General features: G+C 43.0%; 1 protein-coding gene across 5 annotated transcripts in view; it reads left to right on the top strand.

Moving 5' to 3' along the window:
* The first annotated feature begins 4,645 nt into the window (after positions 1-4,645).
* Positions 4,646-23,279, top strand: part of ARHGEF6 (Rac/Cdc42 guanine nucleotide exchange factor 6) — a 103,827-nt gene continuing 85,193 nt past the window's right edge. For 2 of the 5 annotated variants that reach the window (XM_068532543.1, XM_068532541.1), the window contains exons 1-2: positions 4,698-4,877; positions 6,031-6,114. In XM_068532543.1, the coding sequence (XP_068388644.1) occupies positions 4,713-4,877; positions 6,031-6,114 (249 nt within the window). In that variant the 5' untranslated portion in view covers positions 4,698-4,712. Of the gene's footprint in view, positions 4,878-6,030; positions 6,115-14,798; positions 14,881-15,283; positions 16,010-23,279 lie in introns of those variants that run through there. The other 3 variants (XM_068532542.1, XM_068532545.1, XM_068532544.1) reach the window with 3 other exon arrangements.

The raw sequence follows: 23,279 nt of genomic DNA, 5'->3' as shown, positions 1-23,279 counted from the left end.
CTAGTAAGAATTAAAGGGAACTCTAGGAATACCAGTTATAATATACAATAGCTGACAATATAAAAACAATATATAATAGTCACTACCCATAGAGCGGTGATAACCCCTCCTTCCGTGTACAGCTGATATCCAAGCCTTGTTAGAGGAGTCGCCTGTGGTGCTGAGTCAGTGGAACTTGCTGGACATCCACCCTCTGGAACTTGCTGAAAATGTGCCTCTCTAAGATGTTTCCCGTTCACAGGGGAGGTGTCTCAGCAGAGACACTTTGCTACAGAGCCACCCAAGGGTGGTGCCAGGGGAAGCTGCTCTCCGCTGTGCATTGAGGAAGCCAGTGCGTAGAAGGCAAGCACTAGGAAAAGGGGTGGTCTCGGCAGGAGCCCATGGGGGGAGCACACAGGACATAGCAATTAAAACCCCTTCTTCCTGCCAGGTCTTTCCACCACCATCTACTGATAAAACTTCATATCGCACCAGCTGGCAAGGGAAAATATATTGAAAGGCCCCAGATCCATTTTCACAGCATAGAGAGGGGCTGAGAGGTACTATATCAATTACAGGTACAGGAGGTCAAGAAACTGAGTGGTCCTGATGTTGTATTGTTGTTCTTGTGAATATTGAAATGACCCAGGTGTTGGCAGAAATTTTGGTGGAGTGTAAGGTTATAAACCAACTTGTTCCTCCAAGTGTGACCTTGGTCCACCTGCCTCAGAATCAAGGGGATACTTTAATAATATAGATTCCTTTCTCTCATTGTGTATCTTCTGAACTAGGGTATTAGAGAACTGAGCCCCCAAATCTTTTTAACAAGTGCCCCAGGAGATTTAAAATTTTTAAAAATCAATTATGAATATTCCAAATACAGAAAAGTAAAGAAAGTAATATAATAGGTTCCAGTGTACCCAGAAATCACTTTTAACAAATGTTAACATTTGCCTTATTTCCTGTAGGTCTTTTTATTTTTAATATAATATTAGCGATTTTGGCTCAGGTTCCACTGTCATGCCTTTCTCCTCCCTCCCTCGCAAGAGGTGATTGTTTTTGTACGTTGTCGTTTGTAAATCATGGTTTTAGGTGGTGGAGAGCCTTAGTTTTTGAGCAGGAATATTACACTATTAAACAGGCGCTTTGGAAAATCAACCAAACTGTGCTCTGCCAGAGAGTTCATTAGGATGAGAGGATGGAGGTGGGAAAGCCAATGAGGAGGGAGGTTCAGTGGCCCAGGGTGTGTGGTACTAAGGATCTGAAGTAGAACCACAGACCTTTGCTCTTTTTAAAAAATATGCTCATAATTTATGTTCCACTTTATTTTGGGTGATAGCTATGTATAATTTTAACTTGAAAAAATCTGCAAAAAATACAGTTTGCAAAATAGAGCACATACTCGTCACCTTTTTTTTTTTTTAATTTTGTCTGCGCTGGCTCTTCGTTGCTGCACGTGGGCTTTCTCTAGTTGCGGCGAGTGGGAGCTACTCTTTGTTGCAGTGCGCAGGCTTCTCACTGTGGTGGCTTCTCTTGTTGCGGAGCACAGGCTCCAGGCGCGTGGGCTTCAGTAGTTGTGGTGTGTGGGCGCAGTAGTTGTGGCTCACGGGCTGAGTTGCTCCACGGCATGTGGGATCTTCCTGGACCAGGGATCGAACCCGTGTCCCCTGCATTGGCAGGCGGATTCTTAACCACTGCGCCACCAGGGAAGTCCCCATACTGGTCACCTTTTAACCAATCTGGGCAATATTACTGGAATACAATACCAAGATTATAGAAATTCAAAATTACAGTCCAGTTCATAAAACTTGAACTTAAAACATCTTTTCAGAAAGTTCAATGTCTGCCTTTTAAGGTTACTATGAAATCGATTTCATATTTGGTATTATGTTGTGTGCTTAGATAAAACGTTTGGTAGATTTCTGTATAGCAGAAGGAGAGCAGGTAATGCTGCTCATCAAAATGGATAGACATATTCATACAATGGAAGAGAAAACTTAGGCTTCTTATTGAATTAAATGAGCCACGGATGCAATTTCATGCAAGTCCAGGATACATTTATTCCACCTTTACTTCTGCCATTCTCTTCTTCCAATCTTGACAAGGTAACTTTTGCATAGTATTTTATTTTGTTTTATTTTACTTTACTTTTTCACACCCTTGTGTAAAGCCTGTGCTTTGTGCCACTGTGATCTCCAGTCTTTCAACCCCCAACTCTGTTCCCCCAGTTCATCAACTCCTTTCCATTTCCCTGTGTTCCATGGTTAGTCATTTCACCCGTATGCTTGCTACTGTCCTGGAATGCCTTGCTTTCTTGACATTTGACCATACCAACCCTAACTTCCAATCTTTATACTAGTAGAACTGTTTCTTCTGCCTTGAGGAGGTGGAGTTGCCTTTCTGATTATTATTTACAGTAATTTGCTATAGCCAGTGTCTAAAATGAGGCAGATTTTCACCCTGATGTCCCCAGTGGGCTCAAGGCTATTTTGGACTGGGTTCCTGAAATTACTCAGGTTTTGTTCTTCACCAAAAAATATAAGTGATACCTCAATAATACTGCCAGATTTGTTTGTCTATAGAGTACAATTTTGATGAGCAGTCATGAAAACTGGCCAAATGGCATATCAAAATATGTTTAAGCAGGTCAGATTTAAGAATTTTATTGATCAACACATGGATTTTGGTTTTATTTCCATTACATACATTTGGTCATGGGTCAAAAGTCAATTATAACTTCTGATTGACTATACTTATTTTGTTCATAAATATAATTATATCAAACCAAATATTTGGAGGTCAAATCTTTCTTGTAGAACTATTGATAGACACAACAACATGAATGAATCTCAAAGTGATGATGTTAAGTGCAAGAAGCCAGACAAAAGAAAGTTCCATACTGTATGCATCCATTTATATAAGGTTCTAGAAAATGCAAACTAATCTATAGGGATTGAAAGGGGATTGTTCGTTGTCTGGGATTTTGGGGGAAGGGAGGGAAGATGGGGTTGAAAGGGCACAAGAACACTTTTTGGGGATGATGGAAAGATTTATCTGAATTGTCTGTGTGTGTGTGATTGTATCACGGGATGTATACATATGTCAAAATTCATTAAATCATACATCTTAAATATGTGCAATTCACTATGTCAATTATATCTCAGTAAAAGTATAAAAATCATTAACAAGGAAAACATGTTGGTTTTAAGCCATTAAAACATCTACCGTGTACCAGGCACTCTGCTGGGGACAGTGTTCATTAAGGCAGACAAGACCCCTCCTCTAGGGGAGGGTACATTCTGGTGGAGGAGACAGATCGATAAGTGATAATAGTAAAGTCTGGTAAGTGTTACTACAGGGTAAGAAGGGGAAGCCTTGAAAACAGGCAGCAGGATTATCTAAGCTGGTTATTCGGTAGTAGATGCCTAAAACTGTGTTGAAAAGATTCTGAAGCTTAGCAGGATCCCATGCGCTAGGAGAGGGTGGTGATGCTGGGTACCATGCATTTGCCCAGATGAGGCTATACTGTCGGCCTTATCATACATTTCCCAATAATATGACTATTTCAACTGGTTATGAAGATGTTTAAGAATAGTTCAGATCTCTTGTTATAGACCAGTTTTTTCCCAGAGCAGTATTTTTAAGGCAGTGTTTCTTGTTGGGGAAACATCAACTTTCCAGACTGTAGTGTAGACAGAGGACAAGTGTTCTTTTGTTCTCAAAAGCTCTGTTTTCAAGTGCTTTTTACCCGTTGATGTGACTGTGTCTGAGCCTTTGCTAAGGGTACTGCAGCTGGATTGTGTAGTGGAACCAGGTCCAGAAAAAGAATCACTCAAGAATGCAAGTAAACAGGATGTCAGATGTTATCCTTAGTCTATTTCCCTCAACATAGCTTTTTGGCTGCAAAGTAAAATGCCATTCTTCTAGCTTGTGCTTATACACAGTGATGGCTGACAGCAGGCACAATCTTCCTCTGCTTGGCATGTTGTCACCGTGCAACTCAACATGTTTTGCAAGGCATGATTGTGACATATCATCTCGGTGAGACAGTATGAGGACATGTGGCCATTTCTTGGAAGAATTTCCCAGCCTACCTTCTTTGAGCCCTGTTTTGCCAGCACAGCTCCCCACGAGGCTCAGATCTGTCTGACCTAAGAGCCAGTTGGCATCTTCCTCTTGTCAGAAACCAGATTTTCACTGGGGCTAGACTATATATTGACAGCTTTTTCCCAGACTGGCCCATGAGTATCTCATTTCTAAGGTCCCCTGAAGTGCTGGCTCACCTCCGTTTTCCCAGAGCGCTCACTTCCTTCTCTCTCCTCCCTCCCCGGCATCCTCCTCACTTCCTTCCTTTACAGCTTCTTGCACCCGTTGGTTTTTTTTTTTTTTGTGTGTGTGTGTGTGTGTGTGTGTGTGTATGTATTTCTTCTTCTTCTTTTTTAATCCCAATGAATTTGTTTTGCAGATTTTGAAAAAGAAACCCAGTGTTATCCAGGACTTTTTTCCCCCCCATTCATTCTATTTCCACATCTTTGAGTGTGAGCTCTGTGGTTTTCAAATCCCATAATTGGAGTGGCTTCCACCGTTGTCTAAGAAAAGTTCTTTTAGAGCTTTGCGCTGCAAGCACGAGAAGAGAACTCATAAAAAGGAAGACAACAGCAGATGCAATCGCGGATGTGGCTTAGTCCTTGCAGCTGCCCCAGAGAGCTGTTCGGAGTGTACAGTCCTCAGTAATGAATCCAGAAGAACGCATCGTGACATGGCTTATATCTTTGGGAGTATTAGATTCCCCCAAAAAGACCATCTGTGATCCGGAGGAGTTCTTGAAGTCCTCGCTGAAAAATGGGGTAGTGCTATGCAAACTGATCAACAGACTTAGGCCTGGCTCTATAGAAAAGGTAAGGGAAATTTGCAGTATCTTTGGGGTTGCTTACCACCAGAGAGCAGCAATAATGTCACTCTGGAGATTTTCGATTGCCTGGGTCACGGGACGCTCCTACTTTAATCTCTTTCTAAGACTTCGACTTTCTTTCTGTTTTTGTAGTTGGAAAATGAAATGTTATCCTTTAGTAATTGGCCACCGAAGATTAGTACAGTAAAAACCTGTTACACCGCTGGTGCCAGGGACAAGGAGCTTGCTCTGTCATAGAGATGCATGTTATACCTCCTTGTGTACTGAGGACATGTTTTGAACTTGGGGTACATATGAGTCTGAGGAAAAACGGGATGATTAATAACAGATACAGATGGTGCCTATTGACGGTATGACTAAATTCAGTGTAGATTTTCTTCACCAAGAAATAAAATATCCATTGAAAGAAAGAAAGGCTATTTAGCAACCTGGAGAAATAATCCAAAATGTTACAACACGTTCTGTTAAAACAATGGAAACCAAATATACGTTTCAAATGCAACGTGTGTGTTCAAAGTGAAACTAACCTTACTCTCTTTTAAAAATCCAAAATTGTGAATGTTGGAAACCCATGGTCAGGAGGATGTGATTAAAACAGTGGGCACTTTAAGTAAGTTTAAAGGTGGAGCCCTACTATTATTTTCTTAAGGTCAGCAGGGAATGTGATGTTGAGTACAGTTCTTTTGCTTATAATTTCTCAAACTTGAAAAACAGTGATAAAATGGTGGGAAAATGTTGAGAAATGTGATCAAATGTAGAGAACAGTGAAGGGGAAAATATACTTTTTAATAAATTATCATGAGGAGGACGGAGGGTGGTAATAGGTTGAAAGCAGGAACCAGGATCAAAAAACTTTCAGGGTCTCTCTAATTTGCTATCACTACGCTTTGGCAGAAAGCATGAGAAAAAGTTTGTAAGTAGAGACGGCTTGGGACTGAGGGTTTGGTGACATTTGAAACAAGACCGACCGTTTAGATTTTTGCATCGCTTCCTTCAGTGGTTAATTTCTCTTCCTGGACTGACAGCAACGTTGGCCCCGCCTTAAAAAGCCTACCTTATCTACTTATCAGTGAATGATGCAATGATGTGACCCGCATGTGATGACAGTCTCCAAGTGACATTTGACTGTGTTTCCCTAGTACTGTCTGGAGCCCCAAACTGAAGCTGACTGCACCAACAACATCAATGACTTCCTGAAAGGATGTGCAGCCCTTCAAGTGGAGGTAAGCCCACCCAGGTTGCCTTCCTCGTGGTCATCGTTTTTCACTCTGCTAATGAAGATGGTGTTGTAGTAAAAGTACTTGGTTTATTTTCACTGTGAAACAGAGGAAGCATTTTATGGAAACCATGGTTAAGATCGGTGGTCCCCAGTCGTGGCTTGCTAGTTTGTCCTTTCCAGAAACCAATTCCAAAACAAAACAAAATAAAAATTCAAAATATGTACCTTCTGGACTTCCCTGGTGGTCCAGTTGTTGAGACTCTGCACTTCCCCTGCAGGGAGAAAGGGTTCGATCCTTGGTCAGGGAACTAAGATCCTGCATGCCACCAAAAAACAAAAGAAAAGAAAAAGAAAAACAGAGCAAAATATGGTACCTTTCATCCTGCTGTATAGCACAGAGAACTATATTCCATATCCTGTGATAAACCAAATGGAAAAGAATATAAAAAAGAATGTATGTATATGTATAACTGAATCACTTTGCTGTACAGCAGAAATTAACACAACATTGTAAAGCAACTATACTTCAATTAAAAACAAAACAAAAAACAAAACCAAAATATGTTACCTTTAAAAAACAGCACCCAAGCCCTGAAAGCAGGCTTCCGGTGCCAGAGCTTGTATGGTGTGAGTCCCTACTTAAGTGGAGCCCAAAGCAGGCCACTGGCTGCTGCAGAGGGTTACTGTAATCCCCCTGAGTTGGGAAGACTGGAAAGCTTATTGTCACTTTTTCCCACTAACACTTTAGAACAGAGGCCTTGAAAGAACCTGGCCCTGAGGTAGAAATTGTAAATTAAATTACGTTGCATTCTTTTATGTTATGTGGATCCTTACAGTAAGTATAGGGGGTGTTGCTGAAAAGGAGGTGATACTTTTGCCTATGTGTCAAATTATTTAATGTCTCTGTGCCTCAGTGTTTCTATCTGTAAAATGGACACAATAATAGCTACCTTACGGGGGTTGTGGTAAGGATCAAATGAGATACTGCATAATAATTTAGAGCTAAGACCTCCAACCTCCAAAGATCTGTGAAGTAATGTATGTAGAGTGCTCAGCACAGGATCAAGGACATAAGAAGTGTAGATGTGCATTAGTAGTATTACTTGTGGAGAAGTATTAGTAGTGGTTTGAGCCTGGATTCGGACATTAGACTGCTCAGGTTCAAATCTCAGTTTTCTCCCACTAGTAAGTTTATGACGTTCGGCATGTTACTTTACTATGCCTCTCTGCCTCAGTCTCCCCACCTGTAAAATGGGAAGAATAGCAGCTCCTGTCTCATAGGATTGGTGTGAGATTTCAATGAATTTGTGTCCCGGAAGAGTGCGTGGTACGTAGTAAGTCTTCTCCAAGTGTTAGCTATTAGTAGTAGTAGTACAAGTACCTTTGCCCCAGATAAACTTTGCTTCCTTCAGAATTTTTCCTAAAGTTAGCCATAGCATCAAGCTATGCTTGTCTCTGAATATTTTATTCCAGATTTCCCTATTGCCAAATTTTAGCACTGTGTGTGTGTGTGTGTGTGTGTGTGTGTGTGTGTGTGTGCGCGTGAGCACATGAGTGTGTATGGCTTTTGAGGTAGGTGTAACCTACTCTATATCCCTTATGGAATCATGTCTGCTATGAGCAGATCATGGTATTTTCTTTTTTATTTGATAAATAAAAACATGGTGAGGTTGCCAGTGATTTATGCACTCTGAAGCTGCCAGAAGGTATACCGAGCTTCTTTGTGGTTCTAAGAATACTAGATGATACAGAAACACCTCCTGGGGGACTTCCCAGGTGGTGCAGTGGTTAAGAATCCACCTGCCAATGCAAGGGACACGGGTTTGAGCCCTGGTCCAGGAAGATCCCACATGCCGTGGAGAAACTAAGCCCGTGTGCCACAACTACTGAGTCTGCGCTCTAGAGCCCGCGAGCCACAACTACTGAGCCCATGAGCCACAACTACTGAAGCCCGTGCTCCGCAACAAGAGAAGCCATCGCAATGAGAAGCCCGCGCACTGCAACGAAGAGTAGCCCCCGCTCGCTGCAACTAGAGAAAGCCCGTGCACAGCAATGAAGACCCAAAGCAGTCAAAAATAAATAAATAAATAAATTAAAAAAAAAAAAAGGAACACCTCCTGGGTCTGGCATTGTTGGAGAATGAGTCATTTCACATAAGTGGATTCTTCTGATAACTAATGCTTACTCCATTAATTTTTAGCCACTTTGGATACAAATCTTTCTAAAAAAGTATAACATGATTTTCATTTCTTACATGAAAGGCACCAGGCATATTTTGATTTCTTTTTGATAATTCAGGCTGGCCTGAGCATCAGATGAATATTGTAAGGAGGCAATATCTGGCATGGTTAAGCGCATACCTTCTCTAGTTTGACAGACTTGTGTCAGAGTCTTGGCTCTGACTGTGTGACTCTGGGAAAAGTTACTTGGCCTCTTTCTGCTCCAGTTTCCTCATCTGTGTAATGGAGACATTAGTAATATCTACTGCATAGGATTGTTTTAAAGATCAAATAAAATAATGCAGTTAAGACACACTTCATATGTCACTGCACATAAGACACGCATAATAGCTGCTCACACTGTTATTACTAGGTAGTGTTGTACACAAAATTATGCCTGTAAAAAAAAAAAAAAGCAAAATTATGTCTGTAAGGGGTGTATAGCAGCCATACCGAGGCACTCCTAGAACCCTGAGGGAAGCCTAATGAAATCAGCACATAAGGAATGAGACTGAAAGCCAAGCTGGGGTGTACCCAAGCAGCCAAGAATACTGACCATCCGATCTCAAGCTCCCAAGTAGCTAGGGAGACAGACCTCAACATAAATATTTGCAAACTTAAAAAATTTAATTACTTTAAAATTGAATATATTTGACATACAACATGGTGTAAATTTAAGGTGTACGCTGTGTTACTTTGATAGATTTATATATTGTAATATGACTGCCGTTGTAGCTCACATCACCTAAGTATAGTATAATATTGTTCTCTGTGTTCACTACAGTGGGCATTAGAGCACTACGGCATATTTGCTACTCGTTGCAAGTTGGTACCCTTAAACAGCGTCACTTTTCATACCTTACCCCCACCCCTTGGTAACCACCATTTGACGCTCCGTTTTTTTATGTTTGACTTTTTTAGATTCCACATATAATGAGACCATACAGTATTTTTCTTTCTCTGTCTGACTTATCTCACTTAGCATAATGTGCTCCAGGTCTATCCCTGTTGTCGCAAACGGCAGAATATCCTCCTTTCTCATGGCTGAATAACAGTCCATTGTGTGTATATGCCACATCTTTTTTTATCCATTCACCCATTGATGGGCATTTAGATTGTTTCCGTATCTTGTCACTTTAGATAGAGTATCTCTCAGACAGTGCCTAGTATAGGGCATGCTGAATACTTTTTTGTTGATGCTATAAAACTGTTAATGTATGAAAAGCAAGAAGAGCAGGGCTTGATTATTGCCAAGAACACACTATTATTTATATAAAAAAAGAGTGGCAGCTTGAAATGGTCAACTTGGAAATGTAGAAAAATGAAGCTGGAGATGCAGCAGAACGCTGACAATTTGAGTGTTGGCTGTGGGGCACAGTGACCACATGAAAGAACTGCTGCCTTCTGACCCTCTGGGTGGCCAGTTGGCCTCTGCAAGTGACCTCCATCTTTGTGTTCTCATATGGCTACAGTGTCCTAGGGTCTCTAGGGGATCACACAGCTAGCAACTGGTCAGGGAAGTCTGCTGAGACACCTGGGAGACAAAGGTATCTCTGAAGCATCTCCCAGACTTTGATAGTTTCTCTCTCTCTCTCTGTTTTTTTTCTAATATTTCCTCTTTTTCTTTTTTTTAAATTTAATTTAATTTTTTAAAATTATTTTTTATTGAATGAAAAATCCTTTAAATTCTATAGTGCTTTACAATTTTCAAAAGTTTCACACACATGATTTCATATAATCCCATAATAACCCCTTTTTTTCCCCTCTACCCCTATATTGCCCCTCCCACCGTCCCTCTCCCCACAGGCAACCACTAGTTTGTTCTCTGTATCTGTGAGTCTGCTTTTTTGGGGTTTTATTCACTAGTTTGTTGTATTTTTTAGATTCCACATATAAGTGATATCATACAGTATTTGTCTTTCTCTGTCTGACTTATTTCACTTAGCATAATGCCAAGTCCATCCATGTTGCTGCAAATGGCAAGATTTTCATCTTTTTTATGGCTGAGTGGTATTCCATTGTGTGTGTGTGTGTGTATGTGTGTGTGTGTGTATAATATATCACATATTCTTTATCCATTCATCTGTTGATGGACACTTAGGTTGCTTCCATACCTTGGCAATTGTAAACAATGCTGCTATGAACATTGGGGTGCATGTATCTTTTCGAATTCGTGTTTTTGCTTTTTTTGGTTATATACCCAGGAGTGGAATTGCTGGGTCACATGGTAGTTCTATTTTTAGAGAAACCTCCATACTGTTTTCTACATTTCTACAAACCTACAAACCTAATCTACAAACCTACAAACCTAACATACACCTAATATACAAACCTACAAACCTAATCTACAAACCTAATATATAAAGTTTTCTACATTTTCTACATTTCTACAAAACTCTATTTTTGAGAAACCTCCATACTGTTTTCCACAGTGACTGCACCAATTTATTTATTTGTTTATTTGTTTATTTATTTGTTTATTTATTTTAAATTTATTTATTGGCTGCATTGGGTCTTTGTTGCTGCACACGGGCTTTACTTGCGGCGAGCGGGGGCTACTCTTTGTTGTGGTGCACGGGTTTCTCACTGTGGTGGCTTCTCTTGTTGTGGAGCACAGGCTCTAGGGCACGTGGACTTCAGTAGTTGTGGCACGCAGGCTCAGTAGTTGTGGCGCACGGGCTTAGTTGCTCCGCGGCATGTGGGATCTTCCCAGACCAGGGCTCGAACCCGTGTCCCCTGCATTGGCAGGCAGATTCTTAACCACTGCACCATCAGGGAAGCCCTGCACCAATTTATATTCCCACCAACAGTGTAGGAGGGTTCCCTTTTCTCCACATCCTCCCCAACATTTGCTATCTGTGTTCTTTTTCGTGATAGCCATTCTGACAGGTGTGGGGTGATATCTCATTGTGGTTTTGATTTGCATTTCCCTGATGATTAGCACGATGTTGAGCATCTTTTCGTGTGCCTGTTGGCCATCTGCATTTCCTCTTTGGAAAAATGTCTATTCAGGTCTTCTGCCTATTTTTTAATTTGGTTGTCTGTTTTTTCGATGTTGAGTTGTATGAGCTGTTTATATATGTTGGATATTAACTCCTTATTGGTCATATCATTTGCAAATATTTTCTCCCATTCAGTAGGTTGTCTTTTCTTTTTGTCAATGGTTTCCTTTGCTGTACAAAAGCTTTTAAGTTTGATTAGGTCCCATTTGTTTATTTTTGTTTTTATTTCCTTTGCTTTAGGAGATGGCTCCAAAAAAATATTGCTGTGATTTATGTCCAAGAGTGTTCTGCCTATGTTTTCCTCTAGGCGTGTTATAGTATCCAACCTTTAATCCATTTTGAGTTTATTTTTGTGTATGGTGTTAGAGAATGTGCTAATTTCATTCTTTTACAAGTCGCTGTCCAGTTTTCCCAGCACCACTTATTGAAGAGACTGTCTTTTCTCCATTGTATATTCTTGCTGCCTTTGTCATTGATTAATTGACCATAAGTGTGTGGGTTTATTTCTGGGCTCTCTATTCTGTTGATCAATGCGTCTGTTTTTGTGCTAGTACCATACTCTTTTGATTACTGTAGCTTTGCAGTGTAGTCGGAAGTCAGGGAGCATAATTCCTCCAGCTCTGTTCTTCTTTCTCAAGATTTTTTGGGCTATTTGGGGTCTTTTGTGTTTCCACACAAATTTTAAAATTATTTGTTCTAGTTCTGTGAAAAATGCCATTGGTATTTTGATAATAGTATCTTTTGAAACATGAAGTTTTAAAATTTTGATGAAGTTAAATTCATATTTTTTTCTTTTGTTGCTTGTGTTTTGGGTAACATAGCTAAGAAACCATTGCCTGGTGCAAGGTCATGAAGATTTACTCCTACGTTTTCGTCTAAGAGTGTTCAAGTTTTCGCTCTTACATTTAGTTCTTTGATCCATTTTGAGTTAGTTTTTGTGTATGGTGTGAGATAGGTGTCCAAATTCATTCTTTTACATGTGGATATCCAGTTGTCTCAACACCATTTGTTGAAAAGACTATTCTTTCCCCCACTGAATTGCTTAATGTAGCTGTGTAGTAAGTTTTCAAATAAGAAAGCGTGAGCCCTCCAACGTTGTTCTTCATTTTCAAAATAATTTTGGCTATTCTGGATCCCTTGTGTGCCCATATAGATTTTAGGATAAGTCTGTCCATTTCTGCAAAAAAGCCAGCTGGAATTTTAATAAGGATGGTGTTCAGTCTGTATATTACTTTGGGGAATATTGCCATCTGAACAATATTAAGTCTTCTGATCCATAAACACAGGATGTCTTTCCGTTGATTTAGGTCTTTAAAATTTCATTCAACAATGTTTTGTAATTTTCAGTGTACACGCCTTATACCTCCTTGGTCCAATTTATTCCAAAGTATTTTATTCCTTTTGATACTACTACAAATAGAATATTTTTCTTAATTTCATATTTGGGTTGTTCATTGCAAGTGCATAGAAATACAGTTGATTTTTGTATATTGATCTTGTGTCCTTCAACTTTAACTTGTTCATTAGTTCTAATAGTCTATTGGATTCCGTGTGGTTTTCTTGTACAAGATCATGTCATCTGTGCACAGAGATACTTTTGCTTCTTCCTTTCCAATCTGGATGCCTTTTATTTCATTTCTTGACTAATATGCCTGGCTGAAACCTTCTATACAGTGTTGAATGGAAGTGATGAGAGTGGACACCCTAGTCTTGTTTTTGACCTTAGGGGGAAGCTTTCAATCTTTCACCATTAAGTATCATGACAGTTGTGGGTTTTCAGTGCTCTTTATCAGGTTGAAGGTGTTCCCTTCTATTCCTAGGTTTTGAGTGTTTTTATCACGAAAGGGTGCCAGATTTTGTCAAATGCTTTTTCTGCATCTGTTAAGATGACCACTGATTTTGTCCTTTATTATACTGATATGTTGTATTACACTGATTAATTTTCATCTGTTAAATCAATCTTGCATTCCTGGGATAAATACCAATGGATCACGTTGTATATGCACATAGAGAATTGTGCGCATCTGTCATTATTCTTGACGCATCTTTCGTCATAGAAATGGAATTACTGTGTGAAAATTTGATACTCTCAAATTCCTCTACAAAGATGCTGAAGTTATACTCTTACCAATAGTGTAGAAAGTGCCTTCTTCTTCATGTCCCTGGTGGCCCTGGATATTATTTATCTTCAATGTTTGCTAAAACTTTGGGTGAAAATGGTATTTCATTTATTGCTATAATTTGACTTTCATGACTCCTAGTGAGTTTGGATATCTCTCATGCCTTTATAGTTCATTTGTATTTCCTTTTCTGCAAGCCAAATACATCTTTCTTATTTATTTACAGAATGGAGAGGGCAGGGAGGACACTCAGGCCTCAAGAGAAAATCTTCCAGAACATATGGAAGAATCCTCATATCTAGGTAGAGTGTCGCTAATGTAACCAGGAAGCCCCTTGACAACACTGTCCTAGCAATGCTAGTTTTGTCTTTGTTCTGCCTTTGAACTTGGCGGGAATCAGGGACAGATACAGTTCTTGCAATCATTTGAGAGTGGCCAGGGTGCTACCTCTCTGACTGCATGGTCCTGGCTACAGCCCCAGGAAGGACTGGTCTGTCTCAGCTCTAGTCCTCTGGTTTTCCTTTCGGCCAGCCTTTCTCCCTGCCTCATCCTCAACAGGTACTTCTGCTTTGTCACCTGCCACCCTTATGACCCGCACATTGCCAGGGATACCCTACCATCTCCTATTCTGCTCCTGGGCCAACCCTACTTTGTAAAAAAGATGTTTTGTTCATGAAGGATATCGTTGAATGTATATGAGGCTCAGTTAGTGCTTCTGTCTCTCTTTCTCCCTCCTTCTCTCTTTCTCTCTCATCAGCTGGTATCAGTATGGCTTTTTCTCTGCCCCCACCTGCTCACTGCCTCCTGTCTCCGTGAGTCACCCCATCTGCCTTGTCACTGGAACAGCAGGGGCGCTCTCCCCAAAGTGGGGCCTGTGGGATGGACGATCTGCCATTTCCCAGGGGCTGCTCTGATCATGAGTCAAGGCAAAATCTCCCGTAAGAGAGCTCCGGCTCTAGGAGAGCAAAGCCTCCCTGGAGCCAAGTGCCTGGAGTGAGGCAGAAGGCCAGCCAACCAAGCAGTAGCTGCAGTGGGTAGCAGCAGACCTTCCTTCAGACCCTGCACGTGCCACCTTCTTTCGGAGAAGTCCCAGTCCCCTTCCCTCGGCCTCGGTTGACTCATCTGTAAAACGAAGAGACTGGAGTAGTGATTGGTAATGTCTCACTGTTGGACACTGTTTTTAACTGGCCCGTTTCCATCAGTTTCCGCTGGGGAAAGCTTTGTATATTTAGCCGCTCAATTTGAGCTAGTGGGAAGACTGAAGAGGATTTTGTAAGTTGTTGGTCTTTTTTTTTTTTTTTCTTTCTGTTGAGCCAGTCTGACACTCCTACTGGAATTGCCGTGAGTTACATCAAATGACACCCATGACTCTGGCCATCCTAATCTACCGACTGCATTGTATTTCTGTAAAAATTGGACTTCAAGTAAGGTCGGAAATATTTCCCATCTATCACGAACCTTTTCATTCTCTATCAAAGAGACGATCTGATGTGGGGCCTGTTATCCGAGAGTCCGGGAAGGGCAGCCAGGACAGCTGGGGGAAAGGAGGGATGTGGAGGGCCGCTGGAGAGCGCTTCCTTGCTGGGGTGTCTCAGCGGCTCACCATAGAGCTTGGGGGGTCCGAGCTGCGTCGGGGGCTGGAGGAGGAAGCGGGCCACCAGGCAGGGCTGCTCTGTGAGGCCGGGATTCCCACCCGAGGCTCTGGCAGAGGCCCGCTGCAGGCCAGGCGGCGGCAGCCCGGGGCTCGGGGCCGAACCGGGCGGCAGCAGCATGCGCAGTGTGGCCGCCGCCGCCGCTCCGCGGTTTCTGCTGCTGCCACGGCTACCCGGGCGGCGGCGGCGGCGGCGGCTGCTGCTCTACCCTGCGCCGCTGTCACTTCCAGTTCCTACTTCGGCGATCCAGGTCCGGGTCACTGCTTCCACGCCGCTGGCCCGGTCCCTCCAGGCCGCTCTCCCTCCCGGGCTCTGGGCTCCGGGCTGGAGGGGGCCAGCGAGGTACTGAGAGCAGGGTCCGGAGCGGCCGCGAAGGCGGCTTCCCAGGGCAGCCGCTGCCCGCCCGCCGCCGCCCCTCGCGCCCTCGACCGGCTCGCCGCCAGCGCACCCAGCGGGGCGCGTCTCCCGCACCCAGCTTCCCGCCCTCCCAGCGGCCCCGCCGCTCTGGAAACCAGAACTTGAGGGCAAGAATCTGGCTTCCCTTTATATTAAAAAAAGGGGGAGGGACATTAAAAAAAAAATCCCCGGACTGGAGAGGTTGCGGGCGCTGCACGGAGTTTGGAGACGGGCGCCCCCTCCTCGCCCGCGTCCAGGAGCAAAGTTGCAGCCGCCCCTCCCCGCCCCGGCGAGCCGAGCCCAGCTCTCCAGTTTCGCCCTGGTGGCGGCCGCGCTCGGGGCAGGGTCCCAGCTCCGGCCGGGTGGAACGGTTCCCGCAGCCTTGGCACGGGCTCGGCCGCCCGCTCGTCGGCCCCGTGACTCGGGAGGGCGAGCGGCTTCCCGGAGGCGGCGGCGGCGCGGCTGGACCGAGCGAGCAACCGGAGGACCAGCGGGCAGCGGCCGAGCCAGGTGACCTGCCCCGGGGCGAGGGGGTCAGGGGAAGGGAAGCGCGCGAGGGCCTGGGGTGGGGGCGAAGGACCCCAGTTGGAGAGGAGCCGCCCTTCCTCCCCGGGCCGTGGCCGCGGGGTCCGTCCTCCGCCAGGGCCTCGCGGGGCTCTGAGCTCCGGGGTGCGGGGAGCGGGGGCGGGGGCCGCGGGCGGAGAGCTGGGACGCGCCAAACTTAGGGGCGAGTTGTCCGGCTCTGGCCGCGAGCTTCGCATCAGACCGGATTCCTTCTTTCCCCCGGAACCAGGGCGGGAGTCAACAGTACTATTTTTTTGATACTAACTTGACTTCCCCCCACCCCCCACCCCCCAACCCCGGGCATCTGTACATTTGGGGATATTTTCGGTGTTGAGTACACAGGTCTGTCGCAGGAATGGTCTGTGGATGGGGAAAGTCCTGTATCTCCAAGGTGTTCAACGTGCCTGTGGTTAATTTCGAGTTTTCATTTTCCAGTCATTTAGGAACCCAACAGGTATGTGAGCGATTTCGTTTCTTAGCTCTAGAGTGGAGAGCCCTTAAGTTTATCTCTGTCTCTTCGAGAATCTTATATTTTTATTTTTGGTTTGATATTGTTTTTGGATCTAGGGGTGACTCACATGATTTTTTTTCCTTTTCTTAATGCGTAGTGGGAGTAAAAATAGAGTCCTAAGGGAATATATTTTTCTATGCAACTATGTATATTTTTGTCAAGAAAAGCTTCACATAAACCAAAAACCATTACAGAATAGGAGACGACTTTTAAGGCAAGATTCTAAGGTCCAAACTGCTTTTCTAACTTATATTTGCCTGGGAACCCCACAATTTGTCCTTGAACTTCCTGTCTTAATTTTTGACATTGACTATGGTAAGAGGAGCTCGGATGACATCATTTGCTCGAGCCACAGTTCTGGTGTTCCGTGACTGAGAGCGCCTGTCTCCACAACGTAAGGCCTGGGCTTGCCCTTGTACTTCAGCTGAGGCATTTCCAAGGATTTCTCTTAAGCAAAGTATTATGCTACATGCCAAGCAGTGCTGCAGTCTCTTCTTACATAAGCGAGCTTCAGGCTGGTGGAGTCTCTGCGTGCACTTGGAGCAGTTAATATCAGAGAGTTCTCAGTCTTGGGGAGGGAGGTTGGTGGTTGGTGATTGGAGTTTGGAAAAAAGTAAATTTCCAGTCTTGCCTTTCTTTGCTGCTTCAATTTTTGCAAAGCTTTCTATTTATCTTATCTGAAACTCACTGTGCCCTTGTAAAGGCAGTAGGAGAGATGGCATTACTTTCATTGGCCAGAGAAACAGAAAAGTTTAGTGAAGCAAAGTCATACAGCTGACGGGTGGTATCATCAAAACTCTCACCTGAATCTCCTGCTCTCAGCCCAGGATTCTGTTTTGTTTGTTTGTTTTTACGAAAACATGACCTTTTATACAAAAGTGTTTCATTTGGCACATTTCATGGGTGGTGTGTCTTCCAAGCTATTAATTTTTTCTATTCTTTTTGCCAACTCACATGGCTGGCGCTGTTCTTAGGAGTGAGGACAGGGCCAAAGCTTTCCAAAGGAGGGTCTGTGGTTTGTATTTACCTACAGTCTGCCGCCCCTCCGTTCACCTTCGGGGGTAGCAGGTGCTGAACAGAGTGAGTGACCAGGGCCCAGAAATGTCCGACATTCGTTTGACATCACTAGCCCAAGTATAATATTACTTCAGTCTTCACAAAGAAACTCATTCAGGAGGAGAAACTGGAGAGCGTGAGTTTTGTTCGTTAACAGCAATCTGGTCATCACTGGAACTTAGACACGAAGGAGGAAAAGGAGTTGAGTACCTACCATTTCTCAGGCACCTACTGTGTTCTAGGTACTGTGCTAGGTGCTTTAAGTATATTATTTTATTTCATCCTCACAACGATCCTGGGAGGGAGGGGATGTTGTTCCCATTATACTGAGGTTTGGGGACGATCCAGACAAATGCCAAATGGAGCCAGAATGTAATCGTTGATGTGCCTTACTTCAGAACTTGTTCCCTTTGCTACGTGCCAGGCTGTCCCCCCAGAGGAGCTATTGATAAATACAGGAACGCCTAACCTTGGTTTGCACACATGGCTGCACGTTAGAGCCACCTGGGGTGTTTTTAAAAAATACAAATGTTGGGGTCTCCCCACACTGAGCTTTTGGGTTAATTGGTCTGCAGTGAGACCCAGGCCTTGGTATTTCTTGCTCTTTTTTTTAATGTTTAAACGAATTTTATATTGCCATATAGCATGAATTCAGGAAACTGCACAAATCCTAAGTAGAGTTTGATGAATCCTTCCAAATTGAACACATCTGTATAGTCAGCACACCGATTAAGAAACACACCATCATCAGCATTCAAAAGCCACCCGCCTTGTGCCCCTTCCCAGTCACTACCCCTCACCAGTGGGCACCACTGCCCTGACTTCTAAGACAATAGATTCCTTTTTTTCTGTCTTGTACTTTATATGAGTGGAATCATATAGTACGTATCTGTTTGTATAAGATGTCTCTCACTCAGGGTAATCTTTGTACGAGTTCCCCATGTCATTCTTTCTTTTTTATTGCTAGTAGTATTCCACCACGTGGATGTCCCCTATTTTGTTTATCCATTCACCTGTTGATGGACATCTGGGTTGTTTCCAGTTTGGAGTTGCTATGAACAATGCTACTATGAATATCCCTGCGCATGTCTTCTGGTGCGCATTTCTGCTGGGTTTATACATAGGAATGGAACTGCTGGGCCATAGGGTGTGTATATGTTTGGCTTGAGTAAGTGCTGCCCCAAAGTTTTCTGAAGTTATTATTTGGTTTTGAAAGCTCCCCAAGTGATTCTAATGTGCAGCCAGAGTCGAGAACTATTTCCCTGGTTTACCTAGAGTTCAGCCATCTAGCAACCTCTAGTGTCTGCCACCAAGCTGAGAACCTCCTCAGCCTCGGATTGTCTAGGAAATCTTCTCTGCTGGATTGGGCAATTAGCATCCATTTTCCCATAATCCCTTGTGCCCAGCTACCAGCTACCTGCCCGCTCTCACCATGGTAATCTGTGGACACACTTCCGTCTCTACTAGCCTTGGAGCTTCTCAAAGGCAGGAACCAGAACTTGATCATATAACGCCAGCAATCAGTACAGAACGTGGCACATAGCAGGTGCTCAGTAAATGTTTATTAAGTGAATGATTGCTGGAATGACTGAATGGTCGGGGAAGCTCTGGGCTGCAAAAGAGATGCCCCATCTTTGTCCTTAGACTTGTGCACTTTTATTCCTAGGAGACTGCCTCAGACCCTCACTCAGAGCCTAATTACTTTTATTGATTGAAGCCTGTTGGAATTATGGGTAATCTGGTTGCTCATCCCCAAACTGGTTAGAAATAGCAAATTAGAATAAATGAGATAAGGAATGTGGAAGCGCTTTGTAAACTGGAAAACAGCATTTAAATAGAAAGTTGTGATAAAGGGAGAAGAGAGAAGTTGCTCTAGATTAGACTTGCTGGCGATGGCAGAATGAGTCTGTATCTATGTGTAACATGGAAGCAATGAAATCAGCAGGAGACAAAAACTATAAAAAGCAGACTGCCAAACATAACCATCAGGGCCTTGTTGGTGTGGGATCAGGCAACCCAACACATGCTGTGTGGTCTAGTGGCCAGAATTTGTAACTTTCTCTGCCTTGGTCTGGGTCTGATTCCCGGTCAGGGAACCTTTGTTCTTGAGAAGTAGTATAGTAGTACAGTGGCTAAGAGCTTGAGCCTTGGGCTTGAACTAACCTGAAGTAGTCACTTGTTAGGTATATGCTAATTTCCTTGGTGGTAGTGGTAGGTAATATTAGGTATATATTACTTTATTATTATTAGGTATATGCTAATTAGATATATGCCACCTCTTAGCATTAAATGAGAGAAGGCAAGTAAAGCACTTAGCACCAGTGCCTAGCACTGAGTAAACGCTCAATAAAAGCTAGTTCCTAATTGGAATTTTAATGGATCCCAGTAGACTAGTGTTCACAAATGATAACATTGCATTATCAGAAAAAAAGTTCACTTTTTTGTTGACAGCTACATTAGGCAAACTCCGTTTAAGAAGTGAGTCGCGCTTTATAGAAAGATTTCCTTTAGGAATCTTAACATTAAAAAACCTTGGATACAGGAGAAGGTAAACTGTGGGCTCTGGGGAATGATGGCTTCTCCAGGGGTCCTGAGGTTTTAAACTAGTTACATGGAGAATTTATATATATAAAATGTAATATATATATTTTAAACTTTTGGCCGCGCCATGCGGCTTGCGGGATCTTAGCTCCCCAACCAGGGATCGAACCGGGTTCCTTGGCAGTGAAAGCACGGAGTCCTAATCACTGGACCGCCAGGGAATTCCCACATTGAGAATTTAGACGGGGATGAAACTTAAACCAGGAAAAAAAAATCCAGCCGTTTTGTTTCTCAGGTCTGTGCTTTATTTGGCAAAGATCGCTTGTTTTTGGAAAAACGTTTTTGGAAAATAAAGTCAAAGGTTAAAATCCCCACATATTTTCTAATTCTTAACATCTCTCTTCTGAAGACAAAATAAAGTTGACCGTTTCTGGGAATTTTAGATGAAGACTGGTGGCGGGCTTGACCTCTGTTCTCATGGTGAACAGCAGAAATGTTCATCCTGTCAACATTATTAACCTCTTTCACTCACTAATTGAAGCGTTTTTTTTTTTTTTTCTTTTTCTAGACTTGAGATTCTCAGTGCCTCACTTCATAGAAAATAATTTGAATTTAGATTAGAGGGTGTTGAAATGTGTTTAAAATTATTTGTAGGTCATATTTACTGTGTTTACATATTTTATTTGGAAGACTGCGTAAAGGCAGTTTAAATTTCAGTGATGTTATAGCCCAGTGATATCCATGGGACACAGACTGGAACCTGTGACTCTAATTTCTGACAATGTATGTGTAATCTTAAGAGTTTCATGAACTGGTTATAAGAGTTCCTGTTAAGTCTCCAGCTTAATGTCTTGCTGTAGTTCTCAGTGCTTAGTGTGGCCAATTTTTAAGTGCTGAGAAGAATTTGTATATGGTTGCCTTTATAACAACTCAGGATAAGAAATATGTTTGGGGATCCAGTTCTAAAGAGGAACTGGAGAAGACAAAGCGACTGAATTCTTCCGAGACTATGAATTATTCAGTTGTTAACCACAGTAACTTCTTTAGCTACCATTTTGTGTGCTAATAATAGAAACGGTTTGGACGGATTCCTCTTGGAATTGAAAAATCAGGAAAGCCTTTCACTCTTTTCTAGTCTATGCATAAACTAGGAGAATGTGTAAAAAGGATATTTTCAGTTTCTCTTGTTTACCTGGGTGAAATGGTTGGTGTGTCTTTTAAAACAAATGCATTTGTTTTATAATTACGATAGCTTGAAATTTAAAAATCCACCCCAGAGCAAGATGCTTCTCGTTCTAGTTGAATTAAACAATTCAACAAATGGTTGTTTGTTTTTGGTTATGACTGACAAAAACTTTCCCCCTTGCTCCCAGGAAATAAGTAATAAACCTGTTGATTTGGGCATAGTCGAGGGGAGAAAATAAAAATCAATTGCCTCTGTACAAAAACAAAACAAAAAGAAACAAAAAAACCCCCCACGATATGTAATATTTAAAAGGGAAAAATATAGTTTCTGAGTTGGATTGAATGTATGCTGATAATCCCAAAAGGAAGGCATTTTATTACAAAATTTGATCAATTGAATCTTCCCGATGGGAGGTGTCAAAGTTATCTTGTTTTAAATCTAACTCAACTCTAATTTGTTTTTTAAAATTAAATTTATTTACTTATTTATTTTTGGCTGCGTTGGGTCTTCGTTGCTGCACGCGGGCTTTCTCTAGTTGCGGCGAGCGGGCTTCTCATTGCGGTGGCTCCTCTCATCGCGGAGCACGGGCTCTAGGCACGCAGGCTTCAGTATTGCAGCACGTGGGCTCAGTAGTTGTGGCTCACAGGCTCCAGAGCGCAGGCTCAGTAGTCGTGGCGCACGCACGGGCTTAGTTGGTCCGCGGCATGTGGGATCTTCCCGGACCAGGGATCGAACCTGTGTCCCCTGCACCGGCAGGCAGATTCTTAGCCACTGCGCCACCAGGGAAGCCCCTTTAATCTGGTTTTAATGTTGATTCTAATCCGGGCTGTTTCTGGGGGCAGCAGAGCACAATGCAGCCCTTTATTCAAATCACGCAATCCTGGCCACTCTCCCCTACTCCAGCCCCATTCTAATTTGGTCATATGTTATCGCTGAGGCGACCCCCGAGGATCAGTGTGAGAGGTGAAGACGTTGCCAGCACAGCATAAGGTATGCGGAGCCACTGGTGATGACCTTGGGGCTAGTACCAAAAGGAAGTACAAGGTCTGGCCTTTGAATTGCAAATGCAGACGAGTGAGGGCACTTGCCTATTGCTTGGGGCCTTTGCGTACCTATGTTTTCAGAGGACGTGTATGTCCGCTCAGTCCAGAAAGTGCTCCATATCCGCATCTCAACCTTGGCATTGCCACTTCCTCTGTTGTCATCTGGGAGCTAGACTTACAACACCAGACATCTGTCTGATTAGCTCCCCGCCTTGTCATCCCCTGGCAAACTGGACCCTTCCACACAGAGGGGCGTGTGTGGGTTCAGAGCTGTGGATCAGCCCAGATGACATAATAGTCACGTGTCAGTTTTACTGACTTCTTGGCAGAAGATTTACCTTCCTAACTTAGTTCTGCTTAGAGAAAGAGAGTAAAATCCCAGCCTTATACTTTCTTGGGGACTTGAATATTATTACAGGGATCAGACATGTCAGTTGAGGAATTGAATAGGGCACTAGGGAAGAGAAGGAATTAAATTAAGGTGGGAGGAAATGCAGCAGTTTGCAAAGCAGTGAGTGAAAGTGTTGTAAGGACTTCTCACCCTAGACAATAACATACAGGCTTCCTTATGCTTTGGAAGCACATGGACATTACTTCAAGAGGCATCTCGAAGGGGTCAAGCTCTTAACAGCTTTTATGAAGAGCCCGGCCTGTGAAGCAGGTCTCAACACTGAGGAACATTCTGTCTTGTAATTTGTCTGTTCTTCATGGCTAGGTTTCCAGCAAACTGGGGCTACTTACCAATAATTTCTGAGAAATGTAGGCAAACCAAGAGAATGCGGTATTTTACTAACAAAAGAAATTTAGCCACTTCTTTGGAGAAATGTGTGTTGTGATGGTGTAAATCAGCATTTTTACTGCAAAATGACCAGTTTGCAT

The sequence above is a fragment of the Eschrichtius robustus genome, chromosome X (assembly GCF_028021215.1).
Source record: "Eschrichtius robustus isolate mEscRob2 chromosome X, mEscRob2.pri, whole genome shotgun sequence".
NCBI classification, from domain to species: Eukaryota; Metazoa; Chordata; class Mammalia; order Artiodactyla; family Eschrichtiidae; genus Eschrichtius; species Eschrichtius robustus.
Note: the sequence above shows the minus strand (reverse complement) of the source record. Positions and strands in the feature narration are given on the sequence as shown.